The sequence below is a fragment of the Cercospora beticola genome, chromosome 1 (assembly GCF_033473495.1).
Source record: "Cercospora beticola chromosome 1, complete sequence".
NCBI lineage: Eukaryota > Fungi > Ascomycota > Dothideomycetes > Mycosphaerellales > Mycosphaerellaceae > Cercospora > Cercospora beticola.
In genome coordinates, this window is record NC_088935.1 from 1360233 (window position 1) to 1376897 (window position 16665).

The following is a 16665-nucleotide window of genomic DNA, read 5'->3' on the forward strand; positions in this document are numbered from 1 at the left end:
AGTATCATCTGCTTGCAATCCTGGTCTATCATATACAAATACGTGTGTGCTGGCTCCCGCTATGCCTTCGTCCTTCGTTCATCTTCCGCGTCGCATTCACTTCAACGAGACCAATGCGAACGCTTCGGCCTCTTCTTCCTATTGCTATTAGCTCGAGCCCTCGTACCAGAACCCGAAACAGATGAAGACGCTGCATGAGAGCCACCATTGACCTTCTCATTCGGCGTAGCATCCGTGCTCATGCCTGCGAGTTCCCCTAGAGTATCCTCATCCATGTCCGAGAGTTCTTCGGACATGGCACGTAAGACGGCTCGGCCTGTATATCGCTCCTCGTGAATCGTGGTGCCGATGGGATCAAATGGCTCGAGGTACCACGGAACACCGCCTTGAGCGAAGACATCGTGATTCTCGCCATTCGCATTGCTAGACTCGCCGCTCGCAGAAGCGGGTGCGCCTGACGGGCGTGAGGAGGACCGCGAGATGGGCGGAGACAAAGGTTCGGTCGTCGGCTTGTCGCTGCGAGTCTTACTCGACATATTGAGGTTGGAAGATGCATGGCTGGCAGCTTTCGAAGCTGGTGTGTGGGTATCGTTGGCGAATGGAAGCATACTGTCCTTGGCGATGGCCGGCTCGACCTCTTGTTCCACAGCTCCAGCATCTGGCATATCGGTGTCGACATTGTCTTGCTCTTCAGCACCTGCCACAACCGAAATATCAGAACCTGTCCTACGATGTGTCTGTGGTGTTTGAAATTCGTCCTCACCATCTGCGTCGCCGGATTTGGATGTCGCTGAAGCAAAGATCCCCATCGAGTCCAGCTTCCTGAGCTGTTCTTCCAGTTCGAGGCCTCTCAATTCGGCTTCCTTCTTCATGGCCGCTTCCAAAGGCTCCTTGACCGCCTTGACGATTCGTTTGGCGAGGCGTTTCAGGTCCTTTTGTTCTTGTGTCAGAGCCATATGTGCAGCACTGCCGACCTTGACTTCATTCAGCTGGTTGTGAATAGCCTCAATGTCAGCCTCACTTGGCTCTCCAGAAGTGCCGACGGCTGCCAGAGCTTCTGCAAAGATTTTTGACAGGTCACGGGAGAAGTCAGATACAGAAGTGTAGTAACGCTCTCGCAGCCTTTGCGCAAGCATGTCGAAGCCTGTTCGGAAAGACCGCGTCTTCTCGTCCAACCTGTGTTCTAGTCAGTAAACAGCTTTTGTAGTTTTGTCATCGCTCGACTCACTTCTGTGCTCGTAGTAGTATTGGCCGCAGCAGAGGAGGGATGGGAAAGTATACAGTGTCGACCAGTTCTCGCAAAAGCTCGACCTCCCTCAGGCGAAGTTCTTCTCGTTGCTTGACCTGAGCGGTGAGATCTTTCAGGAAGCTCATGTCTTTCTGCAACATCTCAGCAAAATCGATACGCCTCTGAAGCCTGGGACCACCAGCAGCACCCATGCCGGCAAAGCTGCGACGTGTGACTTCCATACTAGAGAAGCCTTCCAGTTGCAGCTGTAACCGTTTCAGCAGAGCTGCACCACGCCTTGCCTCTCGCTTCAGTGTCCAGTACCGGCACACTTTCTCAACGAATTCCTTCTTCTTGCGAATCGTGAAGCGCGTAAGACTCGCTTCGACTGTGGTGTAGACTACCTGAGGCACAACCGGCGCGCCCGAAGCAAGACGCCAACTGCATTTCTGGTCCTTCTTGTTGCGTCGCTTGGAGACAGCAATAGTGTCTTCGGTGCCGTGCGCATCACCCCCTAAACCGCCGTCTGGTGTGGGAGGGGCTCCAAGTTCAAGAGCAGCCGTCTGGCTATCTGCCCACTTTCGGTCCTTGAAAGCGTGCTTGTACCACCGCTTGGCCTCAATAGTAGCATTGTCAGTGTCGTTGTTGCGCCGCCATTCCTGCGGGACATGCTTGTCGCAAAAGGCTTTAAGTGCACTAGTGTCAATCCCGCCCTGAGTCTGCGATTTCATCTTCAGGAATAATCTCGCCCGACGAGCGCAAGTAACATGAAATGCCTGATAGCAATTCTTGTTCCCGCACTGAATGCAAGCGCCCATCTTCTGGTTGCAAATATAGCAGCTCAATTTCCATCGTCCTTTCGGCACTTTGTCGACATCCTGGATCGGCTCCATAAAAGTCATGTTAGCAATGTTTACTTCAGGGATCCAGATGGCGCACAACAGATGGCTCCAGCGTAACGTGCTCGTCTGTTTGAAGGCACCGTCCACATTCGGGCAGAAGATGCAGGTAGGAGTGCCGCGACCTATCTCCTTGCACTTCCGACAGAACCACTGCCCCTCCGGGATGAAAGGCACGCCATAACATTCCTGATGAACTGCCAGGTCACAGCCGTCACAGAATATTATCGCATTGGCGTTCTCGCAGTCCCCATCGTCACAGATCGAGCATTTGCTATCCGGCTCATCTCCCGGGGGATTAGGATCTCCGTTCACTGCAGCTTGCGAACTGGATCGTGGTCGATGCGTCTGCGCGTGCCGGGGCTGAGGCTTAGGTATGCGCTTCTCGAGCGCATGGTATTCCTTCTCGATCTGAGTCATGGTGATTTCGAAGATTGCTGGCTTGATCGCTGGCAGCTCCTCGGCTTTGCGGTGTTCGTTGAGCTCTTCCAGCCAAGCCACATCCTGCTCGTCCATGTCATATTCCACCTTGCCAACAACTGGATGTCCCAAACCGACTTCCGCAGGTCCATCGCTCGCTAACCTCAAGCTGACATCTGCTTCATCTTCCACATGTTGATTCTCGGCCAAGCGTATCAGCACGTTCGGAGGCAGCTCGAACCGATCACTTTCTTGATATCCCACACCAGCCATCGTGCGGTCCACGTAGTTGACCTTGTTTTGTAATTGGTCTTCCTCGTATTGCAGAAAGTGGTTGTAGTGTCTGTAGGACGGCTTCGGAAGATTAAGACGTTCCTTGGGATTGTGTGTCGCCAGTGGCTGTATGCGTGGTGCTGGCGGAGAACCTAGGCCGCTCAACATGGACTCTGGCCTCCTCGGTGGCCGTCCAGGTCTGCGTCTGTTGGGTGTGCCATTTCGACCGGACCTCTCATCGTCTGAGGCGTCTTGCATATCTACGTCTCCATTGACCTCCAGTCCGTTCAATTTCAAGTTCTGTAGCTTCGGATCATGTTTGCTTGTCCTCCCATCTACCTCGTCTGCGGAGAAGACCATAAGCCCTGCTGCCAGATCAAGCTCTGGGTGGAATTCATCCCAACTCCTCTCTTCTCGCGGCTTGTATCCATCGCTAGCCTGGCTGGCAGCTGCCGCAGCTGCAGCATTGCTATATCGGGGGCGTGGTGTGGTCGGAGGTGGGGCATATCGTTCCGGTCGTTCGCGGCGCGGTCTCGTGGTCATGGACGGGCGCGTTACCGAAGGGGTGTGGCCATCTGTAGCAGCCGAAGTGCGATGCTTGGGCGCTTTGGCGACTATGTTAGGCCTCGCACCTACTGGCCTCCTCGAGCGACTTCTTGGCGCGCTGGAGATGAGGCCGCGCTCGACGGCTTCGGCGCGTGTCATCTCGTTGCCCTGCTCATCGATGTAACGTCCTCCTCCGCCTGGTCCTCCTGGCTCGAAGCGCAATCGCTGCTTCTTCTGCGCGGGCTCCGTGGTGGGCTCGATTGACGCTAGGGCGCGTGGAGTGCGAACAGCGCGTCGCGGAGAGGTGTCGGAGCCCGCCATTTTGGCCGTCGTTGGTGCTGTCACTAAAGCGCGGGTGAACGTGCTTCTGCCGCTTGTTGGCTGCTCCACTGCTGCGCATGCGCTGGCGCTACAGGTCCGACTATCAAGTCGAAAGCGATCATCGAGGCATCGACGCGTAGGAGAGTGTTCGAATGGCGAGTTCGTGAAATTGGCGATAGCCTTCCCCCATGGGCGAGCGAGATACGCGTAGATGCGATGAAGTGGAGAGTCACTTTCAGGCGGCCCGAGCTAAGGCCAGGCACGACTGAGCAAGGATCCGACCGTCTCCACATCGGGGTCACGGGATTCTTGCTCACAGAACGCGTGCTGGTTCTTCTCAACACATGGGCGATGACGGAATGCGTTAGTCTGCAGGCGTGAGATATGGCGTTTCCTCCTCTTCACCAGGCGATAGCGAGCTCTCCGTAGACAGTCTCGCACGCACTCTCACAGTCGTCGGCGGCGCGAGGACAGCATTACGACGAGATGGCATCTGGCGAGCTTACTCACTTCGCGCATATCATTTCTTGGTACACGAAAGTATAAATCGCGCCTCTGATCTGTTCTAACGGCGACTAGGATTTTCGGCTGGGTCTACTTCACAGCCTGGACGATCTCGTTCTTCCCACAAGCTGTTCTGAACTGGCGCCGACAAACGACCCATGGATTGATGCCAGATTTCCCTCTGCTCAACTGCTTTGGATTCTCGTGCTACACTATCAGCACCATCCTTTTCCTGTACTCGCCCACGATCCGCCACCAGTATGCCGCACGACATCCTGCGTCTCCGGAGCCAACAGTCCGCTTCAACGACCTCGCCTTTGGGTTGCTTGCTCTGGTAATGAGCTTTGTGACATATTCACAATTCTGGCCTCGACTCTGGGGTTGGAACCCAAAAGCTACAATTCACCGACATGTCACGAAGGTCACTCTTGGCCTGATATATGGCGGCTTCCTAGCTTTGACCATTCTATTTCTCATCGTTGTGAGTAAAGGTGGCGACCAGGGTGGCCGCGGATGGGCATGGATCGATGTGGTATACGGTTTGGAGTACATCAAGCTCATGTACACCATTTTCAAATACGTCCCGCAAGTTGTGTCAAACTTCCGCAGAAGGTCAACATTAGGATGGTCTATCGAACAGCAGTTACTGGATTTCACTGGTGGCACCCTCAGCCTTGCACAACTGGTCATCGACAGTAGCCTTCAATCGGATTGGAGTGGTTTGACGGGGAACCCTCTCAAATTCGGCCTGGCGAATATTTCACTCGTCTTTGACATCATCTTCATATTGCAACACTTTGTGCTCTTCGGACCTGTCGAAGAAACTCCAATACCCGATGATTCAGCGAGGGAGCGGTCTGAAGCTGAAGCGGAAGCCTTGTTGCCCGACGGACGCAGATGACACGGCACAACTGTGATAGACCTGGTTAGACATGTAGTTGAGGAAGCAAGATACCGACACCGAAACGATAGCCAGCTTCGAGACTAGATATCATGGCGGCCATAAAGTTTCGGCATGTTTCACGTTGTGCTCGCCGCACGGCGTGCTTACAAAGTCATTTTTCCAGTGACACCGTGCGTCAGGATGGCAGACGATTAGACAGTGCGCCAATAGCAGTAAAATGATTGAATGCCGCGGGTGAACCGGTTTTTTGTACGCCTGGAAATTGGAAGGTTCGAAAAAGGTTCAATGGAGATTTCCTTTCATGCGGATGATATGCATACAGAGGGTGTCTTGCCTCGTCGCGAGCCTGCCTCCGATGTACCTCTCTGTATATGCGGAGTAGGGAGGGTCCGACTGTCCAAGCATGTGAAGCCCGAGGACAAGCATAGCGTATGAGGCGGCCAATTGTAGTGTGCTCTCAGTGACCCAGGCCCCCTTATGCTGTCCTCTGTTGCACGGACTGCAGCATGCAGAGCAGTCGCCCAGCTCCCACGATTCAGACAACCATGTACCAGGATAAGCTGCGCGGCAGATGGCTGGAAGCTGTTGTCCACGTTTTCTGTGACAGATGCCCGCGAGCACGCGCCAGGCAGTTTCGAACGTGCTGCACAAAGCACAACGAAGTCGAACGCACTTCGTACATCGAGCATCGGCTTTTGGAGGCGTCCCGGAAACCTGATTGGGGCATGGACAGTGCACGCTGGGTTGGTGATTTTCGTTAGCTGCAAGCCGGATCGTCAGCCAGCATTGCGTCGCATCGCAGCGCATCGCACGGCTGTTCCTCGCGTACTTCTGCACCGGCCGCGCTGTTGCGCAAGGGAGCTGCAGCAGCGAGCACTTCACCTCTTCCCTCGATACCATCCGGCTGCTGATGTGCCCAACGTGCGGCGAGTAATGCCATGCGCCCGCTGGAGCTGCGCGCACGAGTCAATGGGGTGGAAAGACCTCCCCAGACGACGTGCGCCGCCGCCCGGCCGCCACTGAGCAACGCAGGACCAAACTCTGTTCTGCTCCCTTCGTGTGCGGAACGCGTCGCTACTGGCCATGGTCGTCCTCGCAGTGGCACTTGCGCAGGCCACCGCTCTAGTCTGTCAACGGTCGCCTCGCTCCACGCAGGAACGCGGTGCTCTGGCCGCAGATCTGCGTGCGCGAGCAACGGTGCACGCCCACCATGCAGCTGGACGCAACAGCAAGGAGGATCGATCACTCGCCGTGGGTTACGAGACGCCCAGATATAGAGCAATGGCCAACCCTGCAGGCGGGCGTTGCGCGAGACCTTGTCGCATCTTTTCTTGCTGCTCTGCATTATCGGCCCTGTCAGCCTCGAACCGGACCACCGACCGACCCAACGGGACATGCTCGAATGACCGATGCACTCCTCGCGCGCCTCGGTGACGCAGCAAGTCCTGCCACTGCCGTTAATACTCGGCCGGAATGAGAGCAGCGCTTCGAAGGCGTCCAGCACCAAACGCGATTCCGCCATCGGCCTGGGAGGCTTCGTCCGCAAGATATCCTTGAAACGACCAACTTCGCAGTCGCCGAGTCACGAAACGATGGCTCCGGTCTACAGATTGGTAAGATACGTCACCATATTCGCTGTCCTCAGCCTTGCCTATACGAGACTCGACTAGCCCACGCGGCACTCTATTTCACTTTCTGCTGTGCGACCCTACCGCACACACCATCCGTCATCCTCCACTGCTCCGATCGAGTTTCATCACCACCCCAGTCGCCGTCCGAGATATACTTCTCGCAGCTGCATGGGCACCAAAGCAGCTGTGTCGCGTCCGGGATCGATTTCAGCCGCTTGCGCGAGCGATAACTCATCACTTTCTTGCTGCGTTCCTGCATATTTGGACCGCACTCCCCGCACCACCGATTTCCAACGCTCGCGCACGAGCGCCAATGCCTTTCAAACCAACGCGCGAGATTCGTCTAAAGGCGTTCAGTTCCGCTTACGAGTATGTGAAACAGTACCCGCAACAGTCGTCCAGCGGTCGGCGAGAACTGCGCGCAATGGAGAAGGAGAACCAGAAGGATCGCCCGCAGGCCGGCACATCGCTCTCTCGCGACCGCAGTAAGATGAACAGTGTCGACACTGTTGACACTGCCATCTACTCACCGGCAGTACTCAACGACCTGGCCAATGGCACCACCAGTCAGGATGCTGGGCACGCGCGACGTTCGCTGGCACGGAGCTCGACTCAGTCAGACGGCACTGCAGCGCAATCAAAGAGCATTCACAGCGTCGACACGGATTTGCCACAATCGCCAAACTTCGATATGGACGACGCGCCTGGCATGGCCGCCGCGCCAGCTGAGCTCAGTAAACGAGGCATCCATATTCCCACCAGAACCAGGTATGTCCCTGCATGTATAGTAACAAGTAACTGACGAGGGGCACACCGTGCTGATACCCTGCGATGTAGCAGCAGTAATGACAAATCGACCATTGTACAGCCATTCCAGCCTACGCCAGCGAAGCCAGCGACATGGCAAGATGCAAATCACGAAGTCGTCCCACCTTCGCCCGACACCCCAGACGAGCCGGTTTATGATGCTGGGGCACGTAGCAGTGCAGGCTCCATGTTCTCACAGGAAACAGCAGCGACATCAGTTCATACCCTTCCGCCCCTGCAAACCAAAGGACCCGACAATGCTGATCCCACGTATCTGGAGCCGGTGATGGAAGACGATCCGAGATCGTGGGATCTCGTGGCACCTATCGAAGAAGGTCAAGAAGAAGAGCAATACGGTCTTGAGAAGCGAGCAGATCAATTGTTCAGCGCTGAGCATCTAAGAATTATCTTTGAAGACCCGCGCCTGCTTCTCAGATTCACGGGGTATTTGAACTCACACCGACCGCAAAGCATTCCTGTATTGATATATTACCTGGATGCGCTGAAGGCCTTGAGAGCGATCAATTACGCCAACGCAATCTCGGAAGCGTTGGAACCAATCAAGGGCCAGAGCTTCACTGACGAGCCTTCGAAGCCAACACTCAACGCCACACTGGAAGAGAAGGCAAATCGCGCATTTGAATCGCTGGTGCAGGAAGATCTCCCTGCTTACATCGCTCACATCTGGACTCAAGTCGTGAGTGTCAGTATACAGCGAAGAATCACTGGCACACTGGCTCCGCATCTCAGAGAGGCAAGCGAAGGACTGGCCGAGGTATTTTGCCTCACAGATCCAAGTCGGGCTGACAATCCTATCGTGTTCGCCTCAGAGGAATTCACGAGAACAACGCAATACGGCATGAATTACGTGATCGGCAGGAATTGTCGTTTTTTGCAAGGTCCCAGGTCCTCGCCGCATGCAGTTCGCAGATTGGCCATTGCGAGTGCAAATGGCAAAGAGCACGTCGAGGTCTTCGTGAATTATCGACGAGATGGCAGCCCGTTCATGAACCTTCTAATGACCGCGCCTTTGATGGACAGCCGCGGAAAAATCCGATACTACATTGGCGCCCAAGTGGACGTCTCTGGGCTGATCAAGGACTGCAGCGAAATGGAGGGGCTTGTACATCTACTAGAAAAGGAGCAAGCCGAACGCGAAGGCCAAGAAGTTGAGGAAGAGCACAAGGACGAGTTTCAAGAGCTCAGCGAAATGTTCAACGGCGCTGAGCTTGACACAGTGCGCAAATTTGGTGGCCGCATGCACAAGGAATACGTGGATGACAGCGATCGCGAGAGTATACATCGTCCTCGTCTGTTACTCAAAGACCCTAGCCAGGAAGAGGTGGAGAAGAAGCGCAGCATGTCCAGCGACGCCTCTTCGGCTCTGAAGGAGCGTCTGAATGGCAAGCTGGAAGGAGTGTATCAGAACGTAAGTTGGAAGAATCAGCGGGATTTGATTTTGGCCCATGAGCTGACATGTCTGACAGTATTTGCTCATCCGACCTGCTCCCTCATTGCGAATTCTCTTTACCTCGCCGTCATTGCGAGTGCCCGGAATCCTGCAATCCCCATTCCTAAACCGCATTGGCGGCTCCAGCCGCGTTCGTTCAGACTTAGCAGCTGCTCTGGGTGAAGGTCGCGGTGTGACAGCCAAAATCAGATGGCTCACCCGACCTGACGAAGCTGGTGAAGGAGAAGGTCGTCCACGATGGATACATTGCACCCCGCTTCTTGGCCATTCTGGCGCTGTCGGTGTTTGGATGGTGGTCCTTGTCGATGAGGAGGGATCTTTACCCGGCGGTTCATCCGGGAGACGCTTTAGGCAAGCGCCTCCAGTATCGTCAAACATTGGCGGAAAGGAATGGGACTCCACAAGTGCTCGCGAACGACGGCAGCAAATCGCATACGATAAGAGCGACGTGCGAAGAGGCGCTGCTGGCAAAGCTGATTACCATCGACCAGCAAGTCGAAGTGGCATTCACAGCTCGGCGGCGAGCGTGAACCATCTTGCGAGCCCAACTCGCGCCAGAGAGCGAGGTGGGCCTGAACCACATCATCTGACAAGCGCGTCTGCCAGTGAGTTTTCTTTCAACCTGCGAGGATGATAGAACTGGACATGGAGAACGAAGTAACGTTTTGGAATCTCTTTGAGTCGATGAGGCGTTCTTTTGGTCTGAAGGCAAAGCGGCGCAAGCCAGCTTCTGGAGCATGTATTATATTATACCCCAAGTTGCGCATTGCAGACGGTTCATGTAAGAAGAGAAAGTGAAATAATGTATCTTCGACCGATTCAAGTCTCTCCTAGCATCTCTCGCACGGCCTCGGCCATTCCTCGGGTGATTTCCCCGAAATCTGCTACATGTAGATCACTTCACTCTGTCGTCACTACTCACACTGTATCGAATATTTTGAAACAAATTATCATGAACACAAACATGATCAAATAAATTACATTGAATCCAAGAACGGGAGAAAACAGAACCGACAAGATTGAATACCTTTGAGCCTGCAAGACAAGATGGCTGACGCCACACCCACGACTGGAGAACACGTCCACGCGAAACCGACTCAAGACTCTCGCCTGGCAACCACAAAATCCAATATCAAATACCTCTTCGACCCTAAGAATGCTTCTCATCAGCCCTCTCAATTCCGCACACGAGCTTTGCTTCGCAGTCTGCGATACGTTACCATCTTCATCTTCTGGCGTCTGGTCCGTTATGCCAAGTATGCAGCTGTAGGAGCCATTACAGCTGCGTTGGCTACTACTGCTATCGGGTCAGTGGTCAGTGGTGTGGGCTTTGTTGTCGCGCCTACGGGGATTGTGGGCGGCGCGACGATGGGGTTGGTTTGGGCTGTGGCGAAGTTTGGGTGGAGGAGGGTTTGGAGGGATGGCAAGAAGAGAGGTGAGGCAGATGGGCATGGCGACGCGAGGAGGGATGAGAGGGAGGATGCGGAGGGTGTGGATGATTTGGGTCGTGGGGAGAGGAGGGTTATGGAGGTTAGGACGCCGGGGGCGAGGGTTGAGCCTTGGTGAGGGAAAGCTGTGAAGTTCGGCGTCCACTTCGATAAACTCTGGTAACAGGTATATCCACATTTACGAGCTGATAGCCTTCGCAACTGCGGTCTCCAATTGTGAGACCTTACCGCTGATCACTGCATCGTGTTATCGTCGTATGCTAATCCCTCAGGGTAACAATAGACACAAAATCTTTCAACGTCACCGACGTTCTTGCCCTCGCAGTAGTATCTCGAGCAAGCGGCTATATACATCCTGCTCGCTGCCCTCACATCGAATCCATTTCCGGCTTTATAGTGCAGTGGCCAGCACGTCCAGTATCAAGGAGAGTCTGCGAGGAGAATGTGGTTCTGCCTGGGATTCGTTGGGACCATACTCATGCCTTGTGAAGGATGGAGTGATGACTGGAAAACCCACGTTCGATTCGTGGTGGAGCCATCTTTTTGCCTCTTTTGATTATGCTGCCGCACCCGTTCGTACCGAGTAGGTGAAGTGAGCGTCCTTTGTTACATCACCAAGCTACTAGAATGGAACATTGGGCGTCCTCTTTTGCACCAGATGAAATTTGTGTTGTCATTTCTAGCATCCTCTTTACGTATTTAAGGCATCTAATGATTTGCGTCGTTAGGAGAAGACAAGTCTTGTGCTGTGTTCGACTAGCATATTGACCCTCTCACTTCTGACATCTCCTTTAGACTCCTTAATCACTACATGTCTCACCTTTTCCTCTTTACTCAGCATAACCGACTAGCTATAAATTCGCTCACATTGAAGCCAAGCATAACAATGGCTTCGTGGTGCAATGGTCAAGCACATCCAGCTCTGGTGAGGACGTGCACTCTTCGTGGATTTTCCGCATCGCTCGGCCGGTTGTAACGACCCGCAAGGGCGCGTGGAAGATCTACGTTCGATTCGTAGCGAGGTCAACGTTTGTCATGGGGCTGCGTTGCTTTTTTGCTGTCCATCGCTCCCTCATAGCAATTAAGCAGGATAGTACGAATGGGCAACGTAGCTATAGTCTTCTTTCCCTTTGGCTTGCATACGAGTCGACCCTCTTCCTTTTGTCCCTCATCTTCCAGACGGTAATCTTGGAGGCTGAGCACTGCACTTCACCTCCTCTTCTACTTTGGGCCTATGTATTCGCCAATATGTGGTCTAGATGAGATCATGGCTCCATGGTGCAGTGGCGAGCACATCCAGTGCCCATTAGGATGCATGCGGCAGGGCGCGCATGCATGCCGGCTGTAGCATTCCTGCCTTCGGGCGGCCCCTGCGGGGGTGGAGTGACTGGAAGACCCATGTTCGATTCGTGGTGAAGCTGTCAGTTTTGCTCTCGCCTTTGCTCTTCCTACTGTCGTTCAAGGCATGGCAGTGCTGTCTCTCTTTTGCGAATAGTCACGATTCTGTGTCGCTTTCTTCAGCATGATCGAGCCGTGGTGCAGTGTACAGCATATCCAGTGGGGTCGCGGGCTATACTGGTTCTGATTCCCCGACTGTTGGACGACTGGAAGACCTACGTTCAATTTGTAGCGAGGCCGGTCCACTTTTTGCTCAATGGTTCTCCTCTGTATCGGAACACTTTTTTCACACTTCATTCAATTCATCCACCAAATCTGATTGCACACAGCTTCGTAAATTCGCGCATGCCTTCGGAGAGCTCGACATGGTTCACTTCTCGCAGCTTTTTGATCAAATCGAGACCTTGCTTATCAGCTTTCACTTGCGTCCACGGGCCATGTTGTCTCTCATCGACAGGCAGCTCGTCCGCGATATTACCACGTCCGCCCTGATAGCCACCTCTGAAACCTCCACGACCTCGTCCACCACGGCCCCTGAATGTCTTGGGTCGCTGAGGCGCGCTGCCATCGTCGAACCATTTCTGCTTTCCCCAGGTGTAAGCGTCCTCTGGGCCAGGCTCTATCGTGATTCCGTATACGAGCTGAATCTGATATCGAAGATAAGGATATCTGGTCAAAAGCCGTCTAAATTCTGCATCATTCTCGAAGCCGTCGAACTTGGAATTTTCATGTGATTTCGACTTGTCATCTTGTTGATTTGTCGATTTGCTGTCCTGAACTGCCGAATCTTGTGGACGTCCTGCAGCAGTGAGAGCTGGGTTGGTAGACGCTTCGTCCTCATGTACCGGCTTGTGAATTCTGTTACATGCGACCGAGCAGCTGCCGAACTGTTAGTGATGCTCGAGCTGTAATGAGGAAGTTGATCCTACTATCTTGTCTCGCATTTTGGACACCGATATTTCGACTCAGCTTCGTGACATACGCCACATATCGCAGGCATCACTGCAGTCTCGTTGTTGGCAATGCATGGAATTCTAGAATGGGAGTATGCAAGCGAGTTGCATGTGATGGAAGAAATGTGGAGAGGAAGGAAAGGAAAGGACGGGGGCCGAAACCTTAGTGGTTGCCACTACGAATTTCGATTAAAACAAACACATCTTATAGCACTCTACTACCTCTATTACGCCCTATAGCACTCGTAATACACTTATAGCATGCCTCGCTATACTATTAATTATAGTTAATAGTATAACTTTATTAAGGAATATATAGAGATAGATATACTCTAAGTTATAATTATTTCTAAGCTTACTACTAAGGGTATTACGATGTTAATACGCACCCTTAGCTATACTATATTAAGCTAGAACGTTCTTTATACTACTTAAAAGCCTAATTAGTATCTTAATAATAAATAGAAGCTATAACTATATATTACTTAGCTATATAACTTTATATATACTACTAATACTAAGATAGTAGAGATTCTTAAACTAGAAGGATTCGTAATTAGTACCTATCGCTATAGTATAATATATAAAGAAATAGGTTTATAGAAGTATAAATATAGTATTAAATAAAAAGAAAAAGAAGAAAAAATTATTAGATTATTATTAGTAGAACTATAGAGGTCTATAGTAGAGTCGTTTAGTAGGCAGAATCTATATATATATATATATATATAAAGATAAAGTATAATATTATCGGATAGTTTATAACCTCTATACTACTACTATAGCGCTAAGTATACTACTAATAATTCTAGTAACTATATATATACTACTATATACGATCTTAACTTAGAAAGTCTTTATAAGTATACTAAATATATTCGTAAATACTATAGAGCTATTATTACGCCTAGACTATTATATATAATCTTAATAGATATATACTATAAATTCGAGTATTAGAATATCTAGATCTATACTATAATTAATATCTATTCGCGCTATATTATATAGATTTATATCGGAATTACTAGCTATATAGCTATCTTAGTTCTCGCTTAATATATCTATACTCTATATACTACTCGAATAGTACTATAAATAGTTAAATCGGATCGTAGTATAGAGATAATTCTAGCTACTAATATCTATTATATAGTTCGTAAGACTTACTATAAATAGTTATAGAATTCAGACGATATACTAATAGTATACTTAATTTTTAATAAGGTATTTAAATATAGTACTAGTAAAATAAATTAGTGTATTAAAGTATAGTATTAGATAGAGACGTCGGATAGGCTCGTATTATAGGTATAATATATAGTAGAAGTAGAGGTAATAAGTAGGAACTAACCGAGTTAATTATATTAGTTAGTTATAAGTTATATTTTACTTCTAAAATAGGTATTAGCTAGGTTATATAACCTAGTATTATATAACCTATATTATCTAATTCTAATCTCTAAAGTATCTCTTAGAATATCTAACTAGACTATACTTTCTAATACTTCTACTTAGACTAGATAGTCTTCTACTTATATTTCTATATTTAAATCTATTTCTAAATTATAATAAGTTATTAGATACTATAGTTATATAGTTAGAGCTATATATCTAATCTATTTTAGTTTAACTCCTTAGCCTAGTATTATAGAATAGATATACTTAGAAGCTTATTTTCTCTAGAAGTTTAGCTATTCTATTCTATCTCTCTTTTAGGCTTTTCCTTTTTAGACTATATATAGATTCCTAGATTCTAATTACTTATTATATATAGTAAGCTACTTCTTCTATAGTATAACTCCTAGGCTTAGTTTTATATATACTATAGTATTTCTAATACTAGAGCGCCTACCTTTTATTAATTATTCTAAGGTCTAGAGTTTAATCTATAGTTAGAGTAGAGATCCTTTTACTTTTCTTTATATAAGCTAGAGTTATTTTATAAACTCCTAAAACTATAGCTTATTCTTTAGTTTAGTTAGACTATTAATAACTATCTCTTTTATTAGAATATATTCTACTATAACCTTTCTCTACTACTAGAGATATCTAATATAGTTATATATAATATTAATATATTTAGATCTCTTATAGATATATATATCCTTAATAAGAGTTAAAGCTACCTAATTATCTTCTATAATTTATACTAGCTTTAGTTCTCTTACTATATTAGAATATACTTTTATAGTTAGTTAGAATAGGTATTCTCCTACTAACTCTATATAGTCTATCTCTCTTAAGAGTACTACTAGGAACTAAGATTGCTTTATATATATATTTATAGCTATATACTTAGCTTCTATTATTAATATTATAATAGACTTTTGCTTCCTACTTATCTAAGAAACTAGAGCTCTATAAAGAAAGAAGATACTCCTAAGAATTAAGACTCTATCTACTTTGTCTATTATATAGTTAGAGTCTAAATATCCTATTAGGCTTCCTCTATTTCTTCTAAATATTAGTTCTAAGTCTTAGGATAACCTTAGGTACCTTACTAGTTTCTTTAGAGCTTATATATACCTCTTAGTTAGGTCTAAGATATATAAGCTTAACTTTCTAAAAGAGAAAGTAATATCTAGTCTTATTATAACTATAGGCTATATCTAGATACTAGTTTAGCTTTAGTCCTCTATCTTATTCTCTCTCTTATTATATAAGCCTATTAGTTTTAGGCTATTATAACTATCTATTAGTAAGAGAGTTAGGTTAGCTATATCCTTAGTTATTCCTAGCTTTATAAAGTTCTTCTAGATAAAGTATTCTTAATTAAGCTTTAAAGTTCTAGCTTATCTATCTCTTATTAACCTTATTCTAAGAATTTTCTCTAGTTCTCTAAGATCTTTAATTTTAAATACTTTATCTAGCTATTCCTTAAACTAAAGTATATCTTCTAGCTTTAGTACTATAATTAGAATATTATCTATATAGATTAGAATTAGAATATTCCTTTCCTAGTAGATAAGAAGATATAGATCTACTTCTAATTATATAAACCTAATCTGTTTTAACTTTAAGATATAGAGTTTATTCTAGTCTCTTACTACTTACTTTAGTCTATATAAGCTTCTTAGGATTTATAGGACTATATTAGGTAGAATTTTAACTTCTAGTAGTAGTATTATAAAGATTTCTTCTTAAAGTTTACTCTTAGTAAATATATTATTTATATCTACTTAGTAGAGTTCTAAATCCTTCTTATAAACTATAGCTATAAATACTCTTAAAGTATTATACTTAACTATTAGTATAAAGGTCTTTTAGAAATTAACTCTAAACTTCTAAAAGAAACTTTTTATAACTAGTTTTACTTTAAACTTCTTAATAGCTCTACTAATTAATCTCTTTATATTAAATACTTACTTAGATATAATAAGGTTTACTTCTTTAGATAGAATAGCCTCTATCTAAGTATTATTACTTCTTAATATAGTTAGTTCCTCTTAGACTATATTCTTCTATATATATTTCTATTTAGAATTCTAAATTACCTTCTTATAGAACTTTAGAATAGATACTTCTTATCTCTATATAGAGACTTAAAGAGTAATTACTATAAATATAGACTTCTAAACTTCTAATAGAGCTTTTTAAATCTACTTCTATTCTTAGTTTTAAACTTAGCTTAGAAATACTTTATAATACTTAGTACTAGGCTCTTTCTTCTATTTATATTCTCTCTATTTCTTTTAAAGTACTTATCTTATTACTATACTATAAGCTTTTAGCTCTAGGCCTAGTCCTTTATTTAAAATAGATCTCCTTCTCTTTTATTTATAAGTTTAGTTTTAGTTTCTCTTCTAATCTCTATTTCCTTATAGGTCCTATTATATAATATTTAATTCTCTTACTTTAG

General features: G+C 47.4%; 5 protein-coding genes and 1 non-coding gene across 6 annotated transcripts; 4 read left to right on the plus strand and 2 right to left on the minus strand.

Annotated features, from left to right (window-relative positions):
- Nucleotides 1-101: 101 nt before the first annotated feature.
- Nucleotides 102-3687, minus strand: RHO25_000557 (uncharacterized protein; the record flags this gene model as incomplete). The annotated part of the gene is made up of 3 exons (XM_023593170.2): nucleotides 102-697; nucleotides 764-1176; nucleotides 1229-3687. The coding sequence occupies 3 exons, from the start codon at nucleotides 3685-3687 to the stop codon at nucleotides 102-104; spliced, it is 3468 nt and encodes a 1155-aa protein (XP_023459865.1).
- Nucleotides 3688-4173: 486 nt separating this feature from the next.
- On the plus strand, nucleotides 4174-5092 carry RHO25_000558 (uncharacterized protein; the record flags this gene model as incomplete). The annotated part of the gene is made up of 2 exons (XM_023593171.2): nucleotides 4174-4217; nucleotides 4267-5092. 2 exons carry the CDS (start codon nucleotides 4174-4176, stop codon nucleotides 5090-5092), a joined length of 870 nt encoding a protein of 289 aa, XP_023459864.1.
- Nucleotides 5093-6504: 1412 nt separating this feature from the next.
- Nucleotides 6505-9638, plus strand: RHO25_000559 (uncharacterized protein; the record flags this gene model as incomplete). The annotated part of the gene is made up of 4 exons (XM_023593172.2): nucleotides 6505-6708; nucleotides 7109-7494; nucleotides 7564-8962; nucleotides 9021-9638. 4 exons carry the CDS (start codon nucleotides 6505-6507, stop codon nucleotides 9636-9638), a joined length of 2607 nt encoding a protein of 868 aa, XP_023459867.1.
- Nucleotides 9639-10051: 413 nt separating this feature from the next.
- RHO25_000560 (uncharacterized protein) lies at nucleotides 10052-10570 on the plus strand (the record flags this gene model as incomplete). The annotated part of the gene is made up of 1 exon (XM_023593173.1): nucleotides 10052-10570. One exon carries the CDS (start codon nucleotides 10052-10054, stop codon nucleotides 10568-10570), a length of 519 nt encoding a protein of 172 aa, XP_023459866.1.
- A 770-nt stretch (nucleotides 10571-11340) lies between these two features.
- On the plus strand, nucleotides 11341-11478 carry RHO25_000561. Its single transcript has one exon. It is a non-coding gene; the product is annotated as a tRNA-Arg (tRNA).
- A 674-nt stretch (nucleotides 11479-12152) lies between these two features.
- Nucleotides 12153-12850, minus strand: RHO25_000562 (uncharacterized protein; the record flags this gene model as incomplete). The annotated part of the gene is made up of 2 exons (XM_023593174.2): nucleotides 12153-12729; nucleotides 12780-12850. The coding sequence occupies 2 exons, from the start codon at nucleotides 12848-12850 to the stop codon at nucleotides 12153-12155; spliced, it is 648 nt and encodes a 215-aa protein (XP_023459869.1).
- Nucleotides 12851-16665: the final 3815 nt, after the last annotated feature.